This window comes from Aristolochia californica, unplaced genomic scaffold, assembly GCF_029961685.1.
Source record: "Aristolochia californica isolate CCGP_79_NKW_82.1479 unplaced genomic scaffold, dmAriCali1.0.hap1 SCAF_5, whole genome shotgun sequence".
NCBI lineage: Eukaryota > Viridiplantae > Streptophyta > Magnoliopsida > Piperales > Aristolochiaceae > Aristolochia > Aristolochia californica.
The window spans coordinates 44,876,847-44,900,949 of record NW_027182214.1 but is presented as its reverse complement, the minus strand read 5'-3'; the positions used below and the strand labels follow the sequence as shown (position 1 = coordinate 44,900,949).

At 39.2% G+C, this 24,103-nt stretch overlaps 4 protein-coding genes across 4 annotated transcripts; 1 reads left to right on the top strand and 3 right to left on the bottom strand.

Moving 5' to 3' along the window:
• Nucleotides 1-435: 435 nt before the first annotated feature.
• On the bottom strand, nucleotides 436-830 carry LOC137965467 (calcium-binding protein KRP1-like). The gene has a single exon (XM_068811735.1). It carries the CDS (start codon nucleotides 828-830, stop codon nucleotides 462-464), a length of 369 nt encoding a protein of 122 aa, XP_068667836.1. The 3' UTR covers nucleotides 436-461.
• An 828-nt stretch (nucleotides 831-1,658) lies between these two features.
• Nucleotides 1,659-3,934, bottom strand: LOC137965060 (protein trichome birefringence-like 33). The gene is made up of 6 exons (XM_068811459.1): nucleotides 3,745-3,934; nucleotides 3,414-3,627; nucleotides 3,004-3,175; nucleotides 2,715-2,914; nucleotides 2,454-2,612; nucleotides 1,659-2,190 (listed from the first exon to the last, which is right to left on the bottom strand). The coding sequence occupies exons 1-6, from the start codon at nucleotides 3,911-3,913 to the stop codon at nucleotides 1,851-1,853; spliced, it is 1,254 nt and encodes a 417-aa protein (XP_068667560.1). The 5' UTR covers nucleotides 3,914-3,934; the 3' UTR covers nucleotides 1,659-1,850.
• A 601-nt stretch (nucleotides 3,935-4,535) lies between these two features.
• LOC137965052 (protein TONSOKU) lies at nucleotides 4,536-18,422 on the bottom strand. The gene is made up of 21 exons (XM_068811449.1): nucleotides 18,039-18,422; nucleotides 16,040-16,837; nucleotides 15,716-15,892; nucleotides 15,518-15,609; nucleotides 15,267-15,365; nucleotides 14,589-15,046; nucleotides 14,453-14,493; nucleotides 12,091-12,360; nucleotides 11,426-11,579; nucleotides 10,493-10,612; nucleotides 9,359-9,459; nucleotides 9,132-9,255; nucleotides 7,389-7,501; nucleotides 7,010-7,121; nucleotides 6,796-6,900; nucleotides 6,636-6,702; nucleotides 6,402-6,522; nucleotides 6,122-6,295; nucleotides 5,916-6,033; nucleotides 5,058-5,828; nucleotides 4,536-4,983 (listed from the first exon to the last, which is right to left on the bottom strand). The coding sequence occupies exons 1-20, from the start codon at nucleotides 18,309-18,311 to the stop codon at nucleotides 5,326-5,328; spliced, it is 4,020 nt and encodes a 1,339-aa protein (XP_068667550.1). The 5' UTR covers nucleotides 18,312-18,422; the 3' UTR covers nucleotides 4,536-4,983; nucleotides 5,058-5,325.
• A 1,359-nt stretch (nucleotides 18,423-19,781) lies between these two features.
• LOC137965466 (G-type lectin S-receptor-like serine/threonine-protein kinase At4g27290) lies at nucleotides 19,782-22,962 on the top strand. The gene is made up of 8 exons (XM_068811734.1): nucleotides 19,782-21,030; nucleotides 21,144-21,202; nucleotides 21,306-21,378; nucleotides 21,432-21,631; nucleotides 21,720-21,930; nucleotides 22,020-22,257; nucleotides 22,336-22,480; nucleotides 22,562-22,962. The coding sequence occupies exons 1-8, from the start codon at nucleotides 19,782-19,784 to the stop codon at nucleotides 22,859-22,861; spliced, it is 2,475 nt and encodes an 824-aa protein (XP_068667835.1). The 3' UTR covers nucleotides 22,862-22,962.
• Nucleotides 22,963-24,103: the final 1,141 nt, after the last annotated feature.

Here is a 24,103-nt window from a genome sequence, read left to right as displayed (position 1 = left end):
TGCAGGAAAGCGGGAGGTAGCAGTTATCATCCGGGGCCGATAAATCCTCGTTCCAGTTTCGTCCATTTTGAAACTTCTGTTGGATGGAGATCCGGAATCCGGCGGAGAACGTGCCAAACAACCTGTCAGCCACGCTGGCGGTCTCGAATCGGCGCGTTGACCGTTCCAACGTCACAGAAGACGTTTGAAACTAGGTATTTTGACAATTAAAATTGAAAATTTTTTAATCAGTTATTTTGTCAAATATCCCTAAAAAAGCCATACACGTCATAGGTAAAGTTTGTTGCCTGTGACATGTTGGTGCAATTAGTTTAATTATTTTAATATTATATTTAATTTAATATATATTATTTATTTTTAATTAAATTTATATCTTAAATTGAATAAGTATACTCAAATTTATTTATAAAAATAAGTAAAATAAATCCTCACTTGACAGGATAGAGGTTACAGTCCCAGATTCATGAAGTGTTGTGCATAAGAATCTCGGATGCTTCCTTTAGAGGGCTTTCCTCTAACCATCTTCTTGACCCCTCCATCAAGCCTGGACTTAATCTAAACATCAGAATGTAAAACTCCATCTGGTTCAACGCGCCATCGCCATCCAAGTCGCCTTCTTTCAGCATGCTCAAGACCTCTTCATCTCCCAATCCATCCACACCCAGTAGAGAAGAATTCGTCTTCAAGCTCTCGAAAGTGATGAGACCAGTTAGCCTGTCCATCAGCAGATGGAACCCGTTTCGGAGCTCTAGCATGAAGGCTTCCTCGCCGAATTGTTGAGCCATGGATGGCAGGAAATCCTCGAATGCTAGCATTGGGTATTGATCCATGGGAAGTTCTTGGCTCCTCGTCACGAAGGTTTCACAGAAAGAAAGAGAGAGAGAGAGAAACAGATGGAGATGGTGGAAAGGGTCGTGGTGAGAGAGCGCTATATATAGAGGGGGAAGAAGAGAGAACGATAAAGGATGGGTTTGTGCCAACAAAGATACAGATAAAGAAAGCTTTCTTAAGGTATGTAAGAGCTTCCGGTGAACTTGCAGTCGTTGTTTCCTGGCTTTGCGTCCAACGTAGCTCTCTTTCGTCGAAGTTGCAGGGGAGGTCCTTTCGCTTCCTGAAAGTACAAATTTGCCCTCCTTTACCAGACCCCGACCAGCCCTTGAAACATTCCTTCCTCGTCTTCGAAGCCAGCTGTGATTCTTTTAAGTAAAATTGCCTGGAAGCAGCTCTGAACCATCTCACAACATGAAAAATCAACAAATGCTCTGAAGCATCTCTAACTCTGATTAATCAAAGAGTTGAGTCAAAAAGAAAGAATGATCCACCCAATTCAAACTTTAATCCAAGATTAATTTATAGCGATTTGTAAAGAGATGATAGTTGATCGATCCCATTCGCACAAGAAATCAAACATGTCGTGAGAGATTTCGCAAATTGGATTTAGACATGTCGTATGCCACAGAAATGATACGAGAGTTGTGGGTAACCATTCTCGGAAGCATCACACGCACGTTGCTCTTCACTTTCTGTTCACTTTCGCGCTTCTTCCTTTCACCGACATGGGAAACTTCCAGGTGGTTTCCTACACCAACAGACGCCTGCAGTAGCCCATTTTTCTTCTACCGAAAGGCAGTGTAGATCCATCACTGCATTGCTTAGATAATAAAATTTGACTTACACACGGTTCTTCTTGCCGTTTTCAATTCGGAAACAGAAAAAAAGTTTGACTCGATTCTCAGTCGGAGCACACACGTAAAGGAACTCAACAACTTTCCTCACAGAAGACAAGACGGAAACTGACTACAAAATTATCAAAGATCTCTCTGAACCTGCTTAGATAGAAGACTTCAGGTTCAGGGGAAGAAAAGCTTGGTGTAGAGGAGTTCGTTCCAGGTGTCTGGAAGGCCAGGAAGGCACCAATGGATACAATCAGCGACACTTGCAGGATCTGCCAGCTGCTGGGGAGTGAGACGCGGAGTGTACTTCTTGTAAATGGAGACGTGAGCATCCTTGCGGTATTCGGAGAGCTGGGTGATGTTGATAACGGTGATGGGAGCTTTCATCTTTTCAATCACTTCGGCAATGATCTGCATCATGCTTGTGCTGGAAGAACTTCCCCAGTACCTGGGATCTTCAACCAGTGTGGTGTGGTTGTAACAGTTGCCACCCGTCTTCTCCCCCCACTCCTCGCTCCTGCCATTAATGCAGCATTAAAATGTAAATGCCTTGACATGGATTGAAATTTTATTAAACTTTAGGTAAGTGTATAGGAAAGAATTTGGATTAGTCATCAACACCCCATATCCTTTCTTTTGTGTGTCTATAACTTCTAGTTTATACCCTTGTTTAAGTAGCCTAGGCCTAGTGATTCTTGAACTCAAGAGGTCAATCTTCTTTCCTCCTTTCTTTCTTCTTCTTCTTCTTTTATTTTTTTATTTTTTACTTAAAGCAGTTACCTGGTATGAGTAGGTGACATGGTCACGAAGAACACTCTGCCGCTGCGGAGGTTCATGTTCTTCTTGACCCATTTCGCCATACTGCTCAAGGCCATCCGATACGCGCCTCCAGTTTCCATAAGAACGATATTCTTCTTCTCGTCTTGGAATGATCCTCGCCTGTCCATGATTAAGTCTTGTAAGATTGAGATTCCGTTTAAAACTAGAGCAGTACTAGCTGTTTATAAAGGACTGAGCTTTGATGGTTGACTACGTAGTTACAGTATCTTCATCTTCGCTCCTGTCATCCACCACAAATACGTATCAAATACCAAAATATCGACTCCCTTCCAGTTTCGAGCATGATGCTTGATGGAGCCTGCACGAACTACTCTGTCTTTGATTCTGTGTATTACCGCATCGTCTGAGTTGGATTGCAGGAGAAATGGAGCCCAGTAGAACTCAATAGTGGCATTATAGTTCTGAAAGTGATTGAATAATTAAACTGTATTACATAAAGGAAAAAAGTCTGAAATTTGCCGATTTAGTTATCCTGCTACGATCCTCTAACCTCAGCTCTGAAGATCGTCAAGGAGCCATTGCTGTGCATTGATTTTGCATCTTCTGGGATGACGGAGTGGAGAAGACAAACCATGGAAATGAATTGACCGTGATTCAACGAGTCACCAACAAACATCATCCTTTTCCCTCTGAGCATTTCCCACATTGAAGTGGCATCAAATCTGTAGCTTCGGAACAAAGACATTAACAACCATACTATCGCATCTTCCATTAAAATGATTATACATAGATACAGAAGATCAAATGGTACTCATTAATGAGAAATGCGGGAATCCTCTGTCTAGTCGAACTGATTTCGAGAGAGAGAGAGAGAGAGCTATATTGCTCGGAAAAGACAGAAAAAGAAATGGACAAATTGTTCTATATGGAGAGATGGGTTCAATCAGGAGGGTTTCGAACCTCGGTAGCGAGCATCCATGGGGCTGCCATCTCCAATACTGGTAAGCCTTGTCCGGCCTCCCAAACTTCTGGCAAGTCAGCTGAGGGATCATGTAAGGACACTCTGACTCTTCGTAGATTGGTCTCGACAGCTCGTCCCGCACCCACTTCCCATAAAAAACATCACACCCTCTCGTTTTCTCCCCAACAGCCAACGGCACATCAGTATCCTTACCTGCAAAAGCTTCAATATTAGCCAATATAAATATTTTTTCTCTAACGTAGTTTGTATATGAAAAAGAAAAGGAAAAGAACCTTTCGAGTTTTTTCTGCAATTACAATTTCTATTTACCTTGTGAAGATGCTGGTGGTGGTTTTCCTAGCCGGCCAGGGTCCTTTAATGGTAATTGCCTGAAGATGTTGTTCATATCCTCATGCAGCGCTGCCACGAAGAAGACGAAGATTAAGATGAGAAGGTAAGGTGAGAGGATAGCCTTCGTAGCAGGACGTTCTGGCTCCATGGCATTTCGGAGGAAAGTTTCAATTTTGTCAGTTCAAACTGCTGTGGCTCGCCATTGCTGAGCTCTCTCACTAATGCTGAAGTGCATCATTAGCTGTAAGAATTAATTACGTTTTAAAAGCTTTGCTAGAATAATAATCAAGGCCCGAAGCAATCGGAACATGGCCGTTGGTGTACTTATTTCTCCTTGGGTACCAGTGCGTTTTCAATACTTTTACTTTTGATAACGAATGGTTTGTGATTGTATCCACACTGGACAAGGTCTTAAACTCCATATCTGGGTTCGTCTTCTTAATCAGTCGAAGCTGGTTTAATGACTACATGATCACAGCCGCATAGAAAATCATGTTTCTTCATTGTTTTTCTTGTTATCGTTTTGCTTTAAATCGTGTCTGAACCTTGGGACTACTCTGAAAGTCCAAACTGCATAATCAAAGTGGTTCTCTCTGTTCTAAATGAACTATTCTCAGAAAAAAACTTCCCAACGCAGAGCTGGTCTGGAGTTCAATTAAACGGAAGTGGTGCGTTGCCACATGTTTGGCTTTGGCTAATAAAAATCAATTAGGACGGAACATCAGGAGTTACGCTCACAGCAGAGCGAGTTCCATTGTTTGAAAGAAAAAAAATCTGAACTCAGTTCCATTGCTCAGCTCGAGAAGGGGCAATTTACAGCAGAAATCTCATTTTTAACCAAATGTCACTGAGCTTAAGTGACGGGTTCTCACAAAATGAAAAACAAAATGATAAAGTGCTCTTTCAGTTCTAAACTTCTAATGCTCACAATTTCAGTAGGTAGGACCTTCTCCCCTACCAGATTGTCATTTCCTTTCATCCTGCTAATTTGAAGTATTTTCAGCTAAAAGCCCTACTTTTTTTCTTTCATCTGGAAGTGAGACTTGGTCGGCCATCAGCATATATCAAATTGAATGCATGAAGTCATCCTTGGTTGTCCTCCATTTGCACTCCCAGACCTTGCAAACCTATGAAGCTACTCCCCACTTAACAGTCGACATTCTCGCCTGATGAAGTTTGAAGAGTCTAATTTGTGCTAACTCCAGGGAACTCTCTAAGCTGCACATAGTCTAATTTAAGATCATCTACATTCACAAGAACAAATGTAAGAGTGGTGTATCAATGTAACGCACCTTGTATTGTTCGAGGCATAATGAGGTGTTTCCAAAAGGACCAAAAACGTATCACAACTTACCTGGTAATCATAACTAAAAATGATTTCTTATGTCACAAACCTAATGGGAACAATTTAAGCTGAGGTAGATTGGATTTTAAACAGGTCATTGACGTGAACAGTCTTTACAAAAGATGTTCTAGCCGTCCATTATCCACATCACAGAGCTTCCTGCAATGTATTATTTTACTAAAATGAATACAAGAGATACAATAACAAGATAGATATTAACATTTTTTGCAGCATTCACGGATTCCGCAACACTTCCCCTCTAAAGTGAAATGTACTATTTTTTGCTTGATGTGCTTTTGAACGGAACTAACACATTTTGAACTTTTCCAGGCCAAATAAAGTGCTCCTGCCGCTTCTATTGAGAACCCATTACCACTAAGATCGAGCATTTCTAGTCGCCTTGCTGTGCCAATGGCTGCCGAAAGCTTTTGAAAGAACCAGGAGTCCTCAAAATCACTTCTTGCAACAGAGCTTACACAATCATCATTAAGATCAGAGATAGTTGGAGCATCTCTAGTTGAATCGTCTTCACTATCAGCAATTTCCAGACGAGTGTAATCTGAATTTATCAAATGTGTCCCTTGCCCTGATTCTACTCCCTTGGATTCACAAACCCGTGAATGTTTTGGGCTTTCAGGCAGTGATAAATGACGTGAAGTATTTTCTTGTCCCATACTAATGTTTTCAGCAAGATTGAGCTCTACCAACGAGTCATTTTCTGCACATCATAGGAAAGGCATTGGTGTTATTAAGATTACAGTTCAAATATGAGAGTAAACCACAGTCAGGTTCATTCATTTCAAACCTCCCAGTGCTTGAACAATTTGAAGAACTCCTGCAGGACCAAGGCGGCATTTTTTAATGATGAGAATTTTCAGGCAACACTGAGGATTACTGAGGAGTGAAACCAAGCCTTTGGCTCCCTGTGTTAATTATCTGGTTAGCAATGGAAGAATACTTGTTACACAACATTAGAAAAAATAAATCATACGTTACATAAATATAACAAACCTCCTGTCCAATGGAATTTGTGCTCAAGTTCAGTTCAAGAAGATTGGCCATGGAGGAAATCTTCTCACACATCTTGACCGTACCATTAGAAGTTAAACCACATCGAGATATATCAAGCTTCATAAGCATTTGTGGACCATTAGACACTGCTTCCGCCAGCTTTTCTACACCATTCTACAACATTATGTACAGCAGACAGTAAGGAAAAATTTGGGAACCTTTCTAGTTGTTTGGTCAAAGACCAAGTAGCCAAAAACTTAAAATGATCAACAATACATACATCTCCTATCATTGTACCGCCAAGCATCAAACCTGACCAAGTTGAGGATCTGGCAATTTGGCAAAGGCTATGAATAACATGCTTGCTTAAATGCACATCGTTCAATTTTAATTCTGAAAACCTACAGAACAACACAACATGTTCGTTTGAGAAAAATTTCAAGGCTCCCCAGTTTAAACTTCTAATTCATGCAATTGTTTTATAGGGCAAGGACTAGATAGCTGAAAGTTGTACCTTTTCAATGTAGAAAGTTTGCTCAGTAGATTAACCATAGTTATAGGCGAAATGGGATTATTTTTCCCTGTCGTCAGATGGTTGACATTCCTTTCAGTTAATAGCATTAAAACGTGTTTGAAATTTTTATACACTTGATCATATGTCAGACTGGACCTACCTAACCAAAGTTCTGAAAGAACAGATCCTTCATCTAGTGCATCAGCAATATTTTGAACCGTCCTAGAGGTGATAGAACACTGCTCTATCTTCAAGCTATAAAGAGCTACATCATGCAGACCTCTGTAATAAGTTTTCAATGAAAAAGGCACATAAAAGTAAAATTAGAACCAAACAAAACGTGTATAAATTGGTGAAATGAATCAGTACAACACCTTTGCAATTTTTCAGAATAGTTGACAGGTGTGAACCACAGGCATCTGTCAAGCAATTTTCAGAAACATTGAGGACTTCCAATCGATCAAACAGTAGAGGGCATTCACTAATCTGTTGGTCATCGAGAAATAACGTATTGTTAAAGCCCAGGACCAAGTGACGACCCATAATAAAAACAATGGTTAAATAATTTTTTTTGTTAATTTGAGGCTCGTACTTATTAGAAACTACACTGACATTAATGACCTAGGATATAAATTAAAAGTGTTTATCCAATTGTTGACTTTATCCATGTAAGTAATGCCTACGTTTGCTTTGTGAGAATTTATTTAATTTCACAAAAGGAGAAGAAAAAATGAATAAAAAAAGGAGAAGAACCTGAAGCAAAGCAATAGGCCCAAACCGGTTACAATGCAAATCCAAAGCTAAACCACCACAATTCCGGGTTGAAGATGCAAATATTTGTGTAAGCTTCTCCATCGTGTCATTTCCTGGTTGAGTGTATTACAAGTGCTGATATTAAAGCAAAGAAGCAATTAACTTGTACCAAAAACAACTGACAAACAAATGATTTTGTGCCTCATCTTCATATGAGTGATTGCGGGCATTAGTGCCTAGATAAGAGAGAAGCACAAAAGATAATTGTGATTAAAGTAAAGCATCACATAAGAAAGATGAAAAAGAAGAAAAGGAGATGAGTAAAAAAAGCTACTGTTTCAGAAGTGGTTGAGTGAGAAAAGGAGTGCTAAAAAATGGTACTGGTTTATAAGATCAAGCAATAGGCCTCCTAAGTTGCTACATATTTTAGGATGGAATCAGACTCAATCCAACAATAATATTAGAGCAAGATATGTGCCTGGGCCAAGGTCCATTTTGTGCTTCATGAAAAGTTTGAATTATTTACTCTATTTAGAGTTTGTGGTCACATCTCAGGCCCATCATGTATATGCCGAGACAGGAGGGTGAGTGTTGTCTAGGAAAAAGTCTCACATTGATAAGTGTTAAGAAATGGTATTGAGTTATAAGGTTGAACAATAGGCTACTAAGTGACTAGTCATTTTGGGATAGAACCAAGTTCAATCTAAAAGAAGTCATAGAAGGAAATAAGACTAACCTTTTATCAAAGATTTAACATATAAATTTGTTAAAGTTAGGTCAAGGTCCATTCTGAAAATGACAAGCCGAATTTAAGACGTCATTTTTCCCAACTAATAATCACATAACTTTTATTGACATTAATCTTCTCAGTTATTCTTACTAACACTCCCTCTCACGTCTAGCCCTACTCAAATGGACAACAGCAACTACATGACTTTTCTTGACATTAACCTTTGTGGGATTATTCCCACTAACAAAACTAAATTACAACAATACCCTAAGCTTAAAAGATAAAGAAGTAAATGTACAAGTGATGAACATGAACTAGAAATCTCATCCTCAAGTAGAAGTAAACAGTCTCTCTACAACAAATTTGGTTTAGTATCTTTGTTCAAACTTAAGATGTACAATTAAATACTTGTTGCAACAAATACCACTAGAAAAACATATCTGCACAGGCTAGACAATTTGTCTTTCCACAGTACTAGAATATACATAGAAATAGGGAAATGGGATACTTTTAGATAAAGTGGAAGATAACAAAACAATTTTTCTTGTCTACTTGGTCGTGACAATGGAAAATTTGGGGACAAGGCATCAAAACAGTACCCTAGATGACATGAGTGTAGCACAAAGGGGAAAAGAGAGGAGAGGCTTTACTACTGCCTCAAACATAGAACAGCACCGACCGATGTGCAAATATGGGCAATTGTAGACTCACCAGGCATACTCCGACTCTAAAACCATGTGATGAAATAAGGGTAGCAGAAAAATAACAATGATTAAAGTAAAAGAAAAGCAGCAAAGAAGACAGAAGAAAGGGAAGAGAGCTACACCAAGCACCATTACGTCTACAGCCTCCTCAACTTTCTTGGGAACTTAATATTCTAAACTAAAATGAAGATTATAACCTCAAAACAGGAATACAGATAATGATGTGATAAAACCGCTCCAAGGTCTTAATTTAGCATCAACTTCAACAGGAACAAAATTAAATACCCATGAAAAGTGCCACACTCCTACCGAGCAAATTGTGAGAAATGTCCAAAATGGAAATTCTTTTGTGATCAAGAAGGGCATTTAGGAAAGGACATATTGAAGCATCTTCCAACTCACAATCAGATAAAATCACTTGATCATCGGAAACCTGGGAAGAGAATATGGGCCAATATAAAAACACGCAATAAACTAGTTGATTAAAAAAAAATTGGAAGTAGCAGAAGTGAAGTCACGAGTATAAGGAAGGTTACCTTTAAGTTGTAGAGTCTTTTTAATAACTTCATACTAGGCGATTCTGACAGCCTCTTGCAATAATCAATGTAGAGTTTTATGAAATGGTTTTGAACCCAACCTGCAAAGAAAATAAATCATAAGGGAGAAAGAAGACAGCCCTCAACAATTGGACAAAGATTTTCACAAGCACAAGAAACTTGGGAGTTTAAAACATTAATTCCCTCCTTCCCTTTACCAACGTTGACTCGGAGTCAAAATATTGCATGAACTATGGAAAAGAAAAATAAGATATTTTTAGGAGCTGTTATTCAGTAATTCAGAAGCTTTGACAATAAGAAAATGACTTATTAGTCTTTCTAAACTAATTAAGGTAAAGCGTGGGAATAGAACTAAAAAAGGTGAAATGATGACAAACAAACTTAACCAGCTCGCCACTTAATCTCTTTTCATCTAACCAGCTATCAAAGATGTACACTGATGATAATCAACAAGAAAAAAGAAAAGAGAGATTGTAATTGTAAGGAAAAGAGAGAAAGAGAGCTAATACTTGTTCTTTAGTAAACACAGCTGTGAAGCTCCATTTTTCGGCCATAGATTCCATTTGCAACCATGCTCGTGTGTGTGTGTGTGTGTGTGTGTGTGTGTGTGTGTGTGTGGGGGGGGGGGGGGGGGGGGGGGGCGCGGGGGGCCGGAGTTAAAGAGGTGAGAGGTGGTTGTTGTGGCAGAAAATGAGAGAGACAAAAATATGCAAAACATGCTCTTATGATTAAGAAAAGAAAACAAAAACAGCTTCTCCCAGCTTTAGTTTAACAAGATTCCATTTTGACTTCAAATCAATTTTTTTTTCCTCTGCATCAACACAATTTTCCTGGTTAAGGGACCTTTTTTAAAGGGATAAAAGAACAATTTTACAGAACAATTATTACTTCATATTTTCAGGAACCGATCCATCACCTTATCGTCAAATAAACAAACGGATAAGATGAGTATCATAATTATTTCATGTACGTAGAGCAAAGAATAGGGCAAAACATTTATTACTTCAAAAGTTTTCAGGAAACCAACCCATCACCTTATCGTCAACAAAAACTGGCATAAGATGAGTATCTTAAGTATTTCATGGCCATAGAACAAAGAATAGAAAGTCCTACCTTGTGTAGTGGCTTCAATCCAGCCTTCCCGGTTAACATACTCCTTCAAATTTTCGACCATTTCAACATTTTCAAGAGCTCTCTCACCATATTTTAGACTTACAACCACTGGTAGCTTACCTAGTAAGAACAGAGAAAGAAATCAAATGGAGGAAAGTTTATAAACAAATTCACTCAATTTTCTGCCTTTCAAAAAAGTCACTCAACTTGTTGACTTGAGCTCTAGACTCTTTAGCATTTACTACAAAGACCAACTTCAGGTTATGGATGGATAACAATAAAACTATGTTTATGGTAATATGGAAAAGAGAAAGAATGAATAACTGAATGATTTAGTTAAAAATTTTGTTTTAAAACAATTTTAAAGGCACTCACAAGTAGAAAAGAGTACGTGTTGGATTTAGAACTAGTATTTGACCAAACGTTCAGAGTTTTAATCTAGTCAAATCTTATTTTGCCACTCAGTCAAAAACGACAAAAGGGCTCAACATCTATTCTTTAGCCAGCTAATATTTAATACTTATAATTTATCACTTACTTTAAAATCATCCCCAACAGCATTGCTGACTCCTTGGCTAGGAAAGAAGTCACCTGCCAACACCTTACAGCTGCTTCTTCCTTAGCCATTGATATTCCTGTTATGAAACATTTAATTTCCTTTTTGACATCCCTTAGGAGCTCAGTTTTGTATTTACGTACTTTTCAATAAAATTCTCTTCTCACTGTCACCAATAAAATCAACTCTTCAAAATGACAGTATAAGTTAAGCTTTTCTCTTTGCTCAATTTGTTAAGTATATGATACTTTTGGACACTCCACTTACCAAACTTTTATAAATCTAGCTTAGGTTGCTGGGAGTCAGAAACAAACAGGCAGAAATACCAGTTCTTTTTTTTATTAATAGAAACAAAAAAGAACAGATTCTTCAATCACCCTTTGATCTCTTCTCTTCAGAGAGGCATAGATAGTACCGACATGCTGCTTCAACTTTCATTTCATCAATGCTCATCTCATCACCAACCATACAAGAACATATATCCACATATATCATGACATCACCAATTTTGATTGTCAACTTATTCTGAAACTGCCATGAAGAAAGTTCAACAGCAATGAGTGAAAAATAAAATGCAAATACTCAACACAATTAAACATTAACACATAATATGATTATAGTATAACATGTTAAAAAATATAATCTGGAAGATTAAGTTCACTACTAGCACTAGGGTAAGTGTTCAAGACATCAAAGAAAGCCAGGAAACATAAACACCAAAAGTGAGAAAAGAATTACTCTACTCCATGCTTTGAAACTTTTTGAACTTATGGGTAGTTCCATTAATAAAGAATTCCAACACATAGAAGAGGCCTAGCCTCAGCTGGAAGTAGGGATGGCAAATTGTAACACAAGATGTTAGCAGTCCTTTCCCATGTTCTCTGCAGCACACCCCTCATGCTGCAAATTGTATCTCAAATTAATTAGCCAAAGTCTTGGGTCTCCCTTTCCACAACTGTGGTCGGGGAATCCCCCTCTCTCCCTATTTCTGTGCTTTGAACATACCCCTCAATCACAACAAATAGATTACAATGGAACTTACACTGGCATCTTCAGAAGTGCCTGAATTTAAATTTGCAACAGCTAGACCTTGTTGTATGTTGCTCAAGACTTGCTGTCCATCTGATTTGGAATCACTTTGAGCAAAATGGGAAGAAGTATCCATCTCCCAAGCTTGCAATGATCTGAACTCTAAACCACCTTCTGCTATAACCTTTGGACACTCAGACTTATATGAAGAAGTATTGTCATCAAGATTTATAGGCGTGCATTTACTTGGAAGATCTATACTATTCACTGCATGACAAGCTTCCTGAAAAAGAAAGACCACCAATAAATTAAACCAAAAAATATGAGGATCCATTTGGAGCACATATAGGAATAGAACAACAATATAATCCTAGCTACCTTCTATCTAATGCTGATAAACTTGATGTATAACAAAAGAAAGTAGAACTAAAAAAACAGGAAACACATGTACTCAGTAAGTCACAACCCACAACAAGGTTTTGTTAAGAGATCCAATTATTGCAAGGGATCGGCAATCCAATTCGCACTTCTGCACACATGTTATCATGTGAAAGACAAGGACACTATAATGTCCTTAATCTCATAAAAATGCAAAATTTGACAAAGGGAACTGCCAGTGGGAATAGTTTTAGAATTGGGCAATATACCTCTTAAGTGACTAGTCATTTTGGGATAGAATTGGGCTCAATCTTAACATAGTACCAAAATAAAATATCTGCCTATTGGGCCCAATTTGTTCTCCCTATGCATTGTCCACGTCTCAAGCTGTTATTCATGTGTATAAACATGGATGCAAGGGAGTGTTAGTGAAAATAGTATCACGTAATAAGTGTTAAGAAAGTTCATTAGTTTATAAAATTGAACAATAGGCTTCCTAAGTGGCTAGCCATTTTGGAATGGAATTGGACTTAATCTTAACAGGAAAGAATCTTCCCCACACGTAACTGTGAAATACCATGGAATCCTCTTCTACATGAATAGTTTGAAAAATCATTAATGTGAACTTTCAAACTTTGAAGGGCTCTAACCTCTGCCTTTTGTGGAATCGTAATGACAAAAAGGAAAGAGGACCAAACAAATCCAACCCTTTGGTTCACAACATCATTGACACCACAACCAAACCATGTTTGCCTCCATAATTGTCATAAAACTAATCTTGAATGAACAATTCAAAGGGGTTGATCTCTCAACAAGAGTCACAATATAATTGTTTAAGTTGGGTCCAAAGCCCATCCCAAAATGACTAGCAAACTTAGGAAACCTCTTTCCCAACTAAGAAACTCAAGATTTTTGTACTCACTAATCCATGTGGGACTATTCCTTAACACTACCCCTCACATGTAGGCCCTTTTTTGTGGCTCTACAAGGGGATAATTAGGTGTAAACCCTCTTTTGTGGCTCTACAAGTAGATAATTTTAAATGTACTAGTCATTTTGGGATGAGCCTTGGACCCAACTTAACAATAATAATAAGAGAAAAAGGTCACTACTCACCAATTACTTCAGATTATAAAGTGGCACAAGAGTTCCAGCTCAAAAGATTTACTTGTCCAATATACAATGTCATAAGTGGTTACCTCAACGATACCACTGATTGAGCGCTTCAGCGCATCAAAATTCATTTGTTTCTTTCCTTCCAATGAACCATAAGTTACTCTTTCTCTTCATTCTTAATCTTATATACCTTATTTTTTCTCAAGTTCCTACTGTTTTGTCTCTTTTTCTCTCATGCAGCATCATTAGGTCACATTGCTGACTGTTAGAATCAGCATTCTTAGAGATGGATCTGTTTGAGAAGCTCAGTTTAGGCAGACCAGCTATCTAAGATGGTTCTTTGAAATTTTTGTACTTTGAGACATTTGAAGTTCCTTCTTTTTTCAGAATCTAGAGAAACGATCAGAGCTTCAACTCTTTTGAAGTCTCTTCACTGATAGTAATATAATGGATTGGCATGACACTTTTTGGAACTCTGCCCTTTATTCAGAAGAAGAGATTATTCATTACTGTCCCAAGGAAGACAGAAGTATGACAATAAATAAAGCCTTCAAGGCAAAACAAATCATAAGAATAAGGTGAAGGTGCATCAATTAACAAATATTTTTGCTCCTAAAGAATTTTGAGGAAGAATTTTTGCTCCTATGGTCTTCTTCAGGCCAACACTCAGATATTCAGATATAAAACAAGAAATAATTACGAACTGAGTATTCATATTAACTGCTCAAGGCAAAATACTTTTAGTACCAAACTCATCCAACAAATAACAGGAAAAAAAGATAAAAATAGTAATTAAAAAAGTACCAAACCAATCACAAAAAAAAGAAAAAGAGACATGTCACATAGAGTTCGCAAATTTACTTAATACAAATATTGGTTACCTGAACTTTGCAATGGTAATTTGGTTCACCATTCATCTCACCTGCAGCACCCAAGAAGCACTTTTAACATTCACAAAATAAAAGAGAGACAAACTGATGACTGAGTCATAAACTATTCAAACTGCAATTCACCCACAATTGTCAGCAGTAGCTACACTCATCCCCAGGGACTTCTGCACCCTTCTGCTAGACTTATCAGGCTCAACATCCTCATTTTTTTCATCATCAGAAAGGACTACACGTACACGTTTGCGGCCTACTAGCTGGGGATTATCATTTTCACCTGAACATGGAGTATTTTTACTAGATTCATTAATCCTGTTCCCATGAGAATCCACTTTCGGCTTTCTTATACTAGCTGGTGCCTCTGTAGAGTGGATGAGATCAACTAAAGGAACATCATCAGAACATTCTTCAACACTCGTAATCGAGTTCAGTTTTCTTGAATCAGATGGAGATTTACATGAATCTGAATCAGTATCAGACATGTCACTCCCTTCTGTTTCAGTTTCAGAACAGCACTCTTCATCCTGGTTTCTTTCAACTTGTCCATTTAGTGAGCTCCTCAGATTTTGAATATCGTGCTGCAGTCTCCTGTATCAAAGGCATATCAGCAAGGAAAAATGGTTGCGCAGTGGAATGCAGCACAAATCAAAAAGAGATGGCTAAAACAAGGTCAACCTAACCCGGCCATCTCCATGCTTATGTTCCAAATTCTTTTGTGAAAATTGTTAAAATCAAATTGACTTTACATAGAACAAATTATCTTTATGGAAGTGTAACTGAATGAACAAGCATTTATAAAGAAGCAAACCTGGCCTCTACAGCATTGTCAAATCTTATCATGTGACTATAATGCATATTTTCAAGAGCAGAAATCTGTAAATAAGGAAGGTTGCCTTCAACTGCAAGTCTGCAACAGACAGTTCAAACACAAATGTAATGAGATTCTAAGATGAAAAGGGATCATTTGGGAGAATTAAAACATGCTTCTATTAAATAAGAGCCAAGGAACCAGCCCACAAAATCGGATGAAATGAATGAATAAAGAAAGAGAAGTAGTGCCTGTAACCCTCCTCAAATGCCTTAAGTGCACCAGGCCAATTACCAGCAGAGTCCAAAACCTCCCCAATGTTAATCTTGGCTAATGTTTGACCCTGAATCATACACTTAAAATTAATAGCACACAAAACAATAGTATCTTTAATAACTCAAACCGTACCTGTATTGCCAATAACTAGCATACATTCGTAGTGTAATTACCTCCAGATTTCCAATCACTTTGTATATATTCCAGCTCTTCAGATACCACTTATGGGCTTTGCTGAAATTCCTGAGTTTATGATATGACTCCCCAATAGCAAGAAAAGAATCACTCAGCTTCTCCTTGTCACATAGCTCACTTGCCACCTTTTTTTTCCTTTTCGCAAACTCTCGATGCTTATACATAAAAAAACAATGAGGATAGCATGTCCACGGAAAAGAAAACCATTTTGAAAACCCACAAGAATTTAGGATTAGATGACATAAATTTTCTAGAATGCTTTTAACTGAAGAAGAAATTGCAAGTTTGCATGAACTACTCACTTTTGGCCATGCAAAAATTATTCTAGACTTTTCGATGAGGCAATCAAGGGATGCATTCTGATGCAGAAGGCACCTCCTCTCCGCTGGCTGCCCTTTAGCAGCAGCTGTTTTTCTCACAAGTTGTCTCAACTTCTGCTCCTCTATCTTTAAGTCTTCCATCACTTTCCTTGCTTCATTCACAGTCTCAATATTTTGATTAATCTGATCAACCAATGCATCCTCATCTTCCATGCATCTTGCTATATCAAGTGCTTTTTTATAGCACCGTTTTGCCTCATCATATTTCTGCACTCTATAATGCAACTCCCCCAGATTAATGTACCCCTTCGCCTCTCCTTGTAGATGCCCAATTCTCTTACAAATTAGAATATCCTTCTCAATGTGTTCTTTGGCCTTATCCCAAGCCCTTAGCTCTAAATATAGACTTCCAAGATTATTATGAAGCCTGCTCCGTGCATCATCATCATCATTAACCTCTTCCTCGTCACAAATTCTTAAGCCTTCTAGAAGAATCTTCTCAGCTTCATTCAAGTTGTCAATGTCCATTTCAAGCATCCCCAAGTTGTTATGTGCATCAATGAATTCCTTCAAGAAAGAGGACATATTGAGGGAAGAGTTCTCCTTCAAATTTTTAGCAAATTCCATAGCTAATTTGAAGTACTTCTTTGCACTCCTTAAGGCTACATGATCATTTTCAGATGTAGAGAATATTTCATGGTATGTTCGCCCAAGCTGTGTGCTGGCCCTTTGCTGCTCAACAAGATCATCCTTGCCCTTAGCAAGCTCCAAGTGCTTTTTCTGCAATTCAAGCAGAAAGATGTCTATAAGTAAATCATACAACAAAATGCCAGCCTCCAAAGTTCTAATCCAATTCCAGAGAAAACAAAATTGTGCATGCCAAAATGAAAGAACATAGATAATTGAACAAATTAAGACTCAAGTCAACAGCAATAAATCTCACATTAGAAATCAAAAAGTAGTTAACATGTGCATCACATCATGAAATTAATTATCAAAATGATATTAACATGACATTTGACTCTGAAATGTGTATCAGAGAAATGCATATATAAAGATAACATCTAAACAGATTTACATGAAAAATCAGCTAAGATCTTAAACATTTTTCACTTTTTGCTCTTATTATGGATATTTTAACTGACCCTATTTAAAGAAAACCATTGGTGTATCTTATTGACAGATAAAATTGCATTAATTTGAGGGCCTGAAGATGGAGTGAATGGAGTTAGAAAGAAAGACGCAACATATAGAATGCAAAAGTTTCAAAGGTCGACTGATCAAGATTTGATTTACGAGCAGGAACTCCAAAGGACTGATTAAAGAGAGTGTGAGTCAAGAGGCCAAGGTACACCGAAAAAGGAGTTGTCCCCTGAATGAAGAGAAAATTCAGAAGGATGTATCTCATAAAATAAATCTGGGATGGCTTAAGTGGACAATGACACTTAGAATGTTGTGCACTCTACTTAGAATGTTGTGCAAAGAGTGCACAACAAAGAAATGGAGGAGGCAATGTTTGACAAGAAAACTGTCAGAACAATCATACTTTACCATGTTCAACAGAAATTTGATAATTAGTCCAAATGGAGTCCCCCGAATGGCCTACTTGCATTGACAGCTAATCACCAACAAACAACCAATTTCCAAGTAAACATTTTCGAAAGAAAATTAAAAAAAATGTTATAATACGAGGTAATTCGGCACTATGAATTTGCACTTTCACGAAAGGATGAGCCAACAAAACAAGGTCAAATAAATATTTAATATTGAAAATCAACAATGGTCCACGATTCAATTTATGAAAACGTCTGAACCAGCATCATGTTCTGTTTATGCTTTATCACCCTTTTCACTAGTCCAACAAGCTCCGTTAGGAATAGACCATACAGCAACATCATCAACATAAGACAGGAAAAAAGCAGAGAGCATTGAAACGAACGAGATAAGGGGTTTCCTTTTAAGTTCAATCGTTTTCACGTACTTGATAGACGAGGGCGTCTTTGAATTGATGGAGCCGGAGATAGACATCTCCAATGGCTTGGCAGGTAGGAAGCAGTTGTTTCTCAGGCAAGTACCTCAGAGAGATCTCGTAATCTTTCCGAAGCCATCGAAGTGCCTCCACGTACTCTCCTCGGCATTTCAAGATGTCCCCAATAGTATTAGCCCAACGCGCCTCTTCTTGGTGATTTCCGTTGATCGACGCCTGTTGATAGGCTTTTTTTGCAGATCGAAGCTGAGCGCTGTCCCGTTGCATTTGGGTTTTCTTCTAGTATAGATTGTGCGATGGAAAAGCAATAATTTTTGACAGAAGAATCAGTTTTATAAACTTGTAATCTGTGACAGAGACGAAGGAGGGTGCGGTGGAATTTTCAGTGGGAATGAAGTTGCCGCGATCCCTAATGTTTGAACTCTTTTGTTCCGGTTTCCCAGTGGCGGGAGCGGGAGTGGATTGTCATTTACGATAAGCCCTATAGTACTTTAAGAATGACTGGCATATCCTTAGTACGCGGGGGAAAGCGGCCAAAACCCATTAGTGCACCCAATAAGTAACACACTAATACACACAAGTACTTTATATTACATTTTCCAGTATACTAACACAAATAAGTATTTTATATTATACTTTCTATTACGCACATAAACACAAATAAATACTTTATATTCCCTCTCACGTTCCCCGAAAAAAATATTTGTGCACTAACCCCCCTTATATTCGTTCCACCGTAGTTTTTCAATATAGAATTTCCGAGTAATAGTCTCAATGGATGAATCGAGTCATGGGTCAACTCAACGAGTCAAAAAACAAGTCACAAGTGACCCTTCTCTCTCTCGCACTTTTCTCCCTCTCGTACTCACTTCTCTCTCTCTCGCTTCTCCCTCGTCTCTCGGCCTCCCTCTTCCTTCTCCCTCTTGCTGATCTCCCTCTCTCTGTCATTTTTACTTCCACTAGCGGTAGACTCATCAATCAAGGAGTCAATAAGAATTCACTCGATCTCTTTCTTTTTGGTTGTCTCATGCGCAACTCCCTCAATCCCATCCAGTTTTTCCAAAATCGGCTTTCCGAATTTTGAAAAGATAAAGCGTCTTTAAATTCCTGGTCAAATTTACTGGTTAGACTATTTCAATTACCAACCTCAAAGTCTAAAGGGTGCCATTGATCCACGAGATCCTCAATATCATAAGCAACATCTCGAAGATCCGAAAGCCACAATCGTACTAACACTGAAAATTATTTTTCGGTGCACTTAAAACTCGTCCAAACAGACACCCAAACTCCAACTTGGGTTGAATTATATCATTCAATTAAAGTTGAAATTGTTGTAAATGTTGACTAACCCCTATAGGAAGGTAGACTCCCAGTTTTGTCACTGAATTGACTTTTACTTTGACGCGATGTGCGCTTGGCATCAATCGATCCTACCCAGTTTTTCTTCTTTTTCTTCGGTATGGTGACCGAAAGATAAACAATCGCTCCACTAGTCCATTGAAAACCATTTAAATTCAACTTGTACCTTTTTATTCAATTAAAATGGCTGTCTCCGCGTGAGAATATTAGCAACTTGATAGAAGGTGATAATCATCTTCTTGATATCAGCATTCCCACCTTGAATTTTTTGTTCGGCGTTTTGAATATGGAGTGCGTTGACATTGACTTCTGTAGATATCCCTTCTCTTAAAACGATGGAGGACAGGAGGGTAGGATAAGCAGCCACTGGATCGATCAATGGCCTGGTTTCTGATCTCAGTTTCTTTGGTAGTCTTGTTATCTTACCAGTCGCTTCTTTCCGATGCAGCTGATATGTTAACCACAGCCAACTCTATTCGGTCAAATCAGACAATCATCTCCGTCGGCCAGAAATTTGCGCTGGGCTTCTTCACCCCTGGAAATTCCACTAACCGCTACTACATTGGGATATGGTACAACGAGATTCCTACCAGGACCTTCGTATGGGTAGCCAACCGAGACAAGCCGTTGACAGATTCTGCCGGTGTCCTTACAATCTCCGATGACGGAAGCCTCGTCATCTTGGACGGGAAAAGGAACCTTGTCTGGTCTTCCAATACTAGTTCTGTCGGGAACGCGAGTGCTGTTCTACAGGATACTGGGAATCTTGTTTTGACAGCAGACGACGGGGGGATCTTATGGCAGAGTTTCGATTATCCAACCGATACGTACATTCCCGGCATGAAATTTAGGTTCAATCTGAGAACCCGAAAGAACATGCAACTCCAATCATGGAGAAGTGAGGATGATCCCGCTCCTGGCAACTTCACCATCAGCATTGACCCTCTTCTGCCTCTGCAACTCGTGATGTGGAGTGGGTCTCAGCGGATATGGAGGAGCGGGAGGTGGACGGGGGACTTGTATGGCGGAGACCTCAGGACCAACCGCTCCTACATTTCCTACCTCACTGTGGTAGCCAATGAAACCGATATTTCTTTCACCGTCTCTGTGTCGGACACGATCACTTCGAGGCTAGTAGTAGGGCCGCCTGGACGAATCCAGCAGCTGTCTTGGCTATCGATCACCAATAGATGGGAAGTCGCTTGGTGGAAGCCGAGGAGCCCGTGCGAGTTTTACAGTCGCTGTGGATCATCGGGGGTCTGCGACGAGTTCCATCCTTCATCAGTTTGCAGGTGTTTGAAAGGACATCGGGCTAAGATTCAGAAGGACTGGGATACGGGAATTTATACTGCTGGCTGCGTACGAGAAAAGCCCCCGAATTGTGATAAGGGAGATGGGTTTTACAAGATGGAGAAGATCAAAGTGCCCGACCTTTCGACAGTAGTGTCGAACGTGACTATCGATGAATGCCAAGCTCGATGTCTTGCGAATTGTTCCTGCACAGCTTATGCGTATGATGATTTGACTGGTGTGGGATGCATTACGTGGGGCAGCGAACTGGCAGATATTGAGGAGAATTATGCCACAGGTTTGGACTTTTATGTTCGTCTCCCTCAATCCGAGCTGGGTAAGGTTTCATCTTCCTTGTTTTCGTAAGTCTGTTAGGAAATATAAGCTACTCTGAGCTGAATTCATCTGTCCAGTGAACTGAATATGCGTTCTTTTTCCCTCTGCCAACAGGTGGAAGTGGGTCTAGAAAGAAGAGACGTCTGCTTGCAATTTTGCTACCTTTGGCGGCTGTACTACTTCTTCTCTCTTGCATTATTCTGTTCTTCTTGAGGAGGAGGCTCATAAAACAGGGTAACCCTCTTTAAGTCTCCTTCTGCTTTGATTGTTTACTAGGTGCTCTGTTTCTTCCTTGTATTGGGAGGTCGGTATGTTTCTGATGCCAATTTTATGCAGAGAGTTGACCCCTGTAATGTTTTTCACTAAGTTGATTTAATTAATGGTTTGATTGGTGAAAACCAGGGAAAACAACGAAGGGAGTCTCTGGGCCTGGTTTAGCAGTTGGCAAAGTTGAAATTGGTTTGGAGGATTCTAACGCCCTTGGAGAAGGCGAAAGAACTCCTGATCTTCCGTTAATCACTTTTGCCAGTGTGGTTGCTGCTACTGATAACTTCTCTATCGCGAATAAACTTGGACAGGGTGGATTTGGACCTGTTTACAAGGTATTTTTTCTTTGTTACACAAACTTCTGTAGCAGTGGTTTTTCTTGTTGCTGGACGGAACTGGAGGAAGTTTTCGTCTCATTTGCAGGGGAGGCTGCCAGATGGTCAAGAAGTAGCAGTAAAAAGACTCTCGAAACGATCAGGACAGGGCCTGAATGAGTTCAGAAACGAATTACAAGTAATAGCAAAACTTCAGCACAGAAATCTGGTTAAACTCTTGGGTTGGTGTGTTCATGAAGAAGAAAAGATTCTCGTCTATGAATATATGCCCAACAAAAGCCTGGACCAATTCTTGTTCGGTTAGTTGCATTGAAAACTTCAGGTATTAAGCCGAATTTCCCATTATAACTGGTTAAATTTGATGAAATTCTTCATGATTGTACGACAGATCCAGCCCAGAGATCACGGTTAGACTGGGGAACTCGTTTTCGCATTACTGAAGGAATTGCACAAGGCCTTCTCTACCTTCACCGTCATTCCAGACTAAGAATCATCCACAGAGATCTAAAATCCGGCAATATTCTGTTGGATGGAGACATGAACCCGAAAATATCAGATTTCGGTATGGCCAGGATTTTTGGTGGAGATCAGACCGAAGCAAATACCCGCAGAGTAGTGGGCACTTAGTAAGTTTCATTTATTGACCAGAATAGTTTTGAGTTACTTTCCGGCATAACCTCTTACTCTTTGTCAAAAATTTGTAGTGGTTACATGTCACCGGAGTATGCCTTAGATGGAAATTTCTCAGAGAAATCTGATGTCTTTAGCTTTGGAGTCCTGATGTTAGAAATCGTAAGTGGGACAAAGAACACGGGCTTCTACCAGAACACTCCCAGCCTTCTGGGGCATGTAAGTTAGCCTTACCCATTCTTTCAGCAAGGTTCATCTCTACTCTGCATTTCATGAAGATCAAAATTTCCTCTTCTTCAGGCTTGGCAACTCTGGAGCGAAGGTCGAAGTCTAGAGCTGATGGTTTCATCGGAGAGTCACACAGCTGTTAGAAGTCAAGTGGAGAGATGCGTGCATGTGGGTCTCCTTTGCGTCCAAGAAGATGCCGGCGATAGACCCACCATGTCTTCTGTTGTGATTATGCTGGCCGATGAAGGAATGACTCTGCCTCCGCCCAAGAAGTGCACCTTTACCAATACCAGGCCTTGCGTTTCATCGTCCGAGTGCGGAACGGATGTTTCTGTTAATGCAATGACTATCAGCTCTATAACACCTCGATGAAAAATATGATCTTTCTCCATCTCACAAATGGAACAGAATTGCACGGGATGCTAGTTTCCCAGAGAGAAAGCCTTCTAGAAGTTTTTTTTGGAGCTGTTCTTTGTAACCGTGTCTGCAATCTTGTTTTACCTTGCAATGTCTGAATATAATCTTCCTTTTTAAGGCAAATTGAAACGGGTGGCTCCATTATCCATTGTGTAAAACTTTAAGAAAAATTATTTATTCACCACGATTATAAAAGATTACATATAGTATTTACACATAAAATTGAAAACAGAAAATGACTATTGTAGTTGGTTCCAGATCGGTGATCCATCGGTTCCGGCTGATGGAAGCATGTAGGTAAGATGGCGCATACTGCGTGTAAAGTTTGTCTGCAACAATAATCTAACTCAACATGCTAAGCACGCTTGTAAGAAATTGGATTGGAGATAAGGAAGATTGCACTTTTGTTGTCACATAAGAAAATAGGTGGTTGTGGAATAGGAACATGTCGATTGGTAAGAAGATGCGTAAGACAAATAATTCCAGTTGCAGTATGCACTAGAGCACGATTCTCAGATTCACGGCTGGAACGTGATATGTAGGTTACTTTTTAGCACTCCAATAAATCAAATTGTCTCCAAGATAAATGGAGTAACCAAAGGTGGAGCGACGAGTATCAGGACAACCAACCCAGTTAGCATCACAGTAAGCAACTAGAGCACCAGGAGTAGCGGATGGGTGAAAGGTAAGACCAAAGTGAATGGTACCTTTAATATAGCGAAAAATACGTTTAATAGCAAGAAAATAATTTTCAGTGGGAGCATGCAAGAATTGGCTAACAGAGTTGACCGCATGGGCTATGTAAGGGCGAGTGATGGTCAAGTATTGAAGGGTACCAACGAGAGACCTATAGAGAGTGGGATCCGAAAATAGAGAACCATCTACGAACAAATGCTGTGAAATGACCATAGGCGTAGGAACCAGTTTGCTATCAAGTAACTGAGCTCGAGTAAGAATATCCCGTGCATATTTGAGCTAACTGATAAATAATCCTTTGGTAGTTGGCGAAGCTTCAAGACCAAGAAAGTAGTTGAACGGACCCAAATCTTTAGTTGCAAACTCAGAATTAAGCTCACGAGTGAACCTGGTGATAAGAATTGAGTTGTTGTCAGTAATAATTATGTCATCAACATAGAGGAGCAGATATATAGTGTCTGAATGCTTATGAAAAATAAATAGAAAAGCGTCAGCACGACT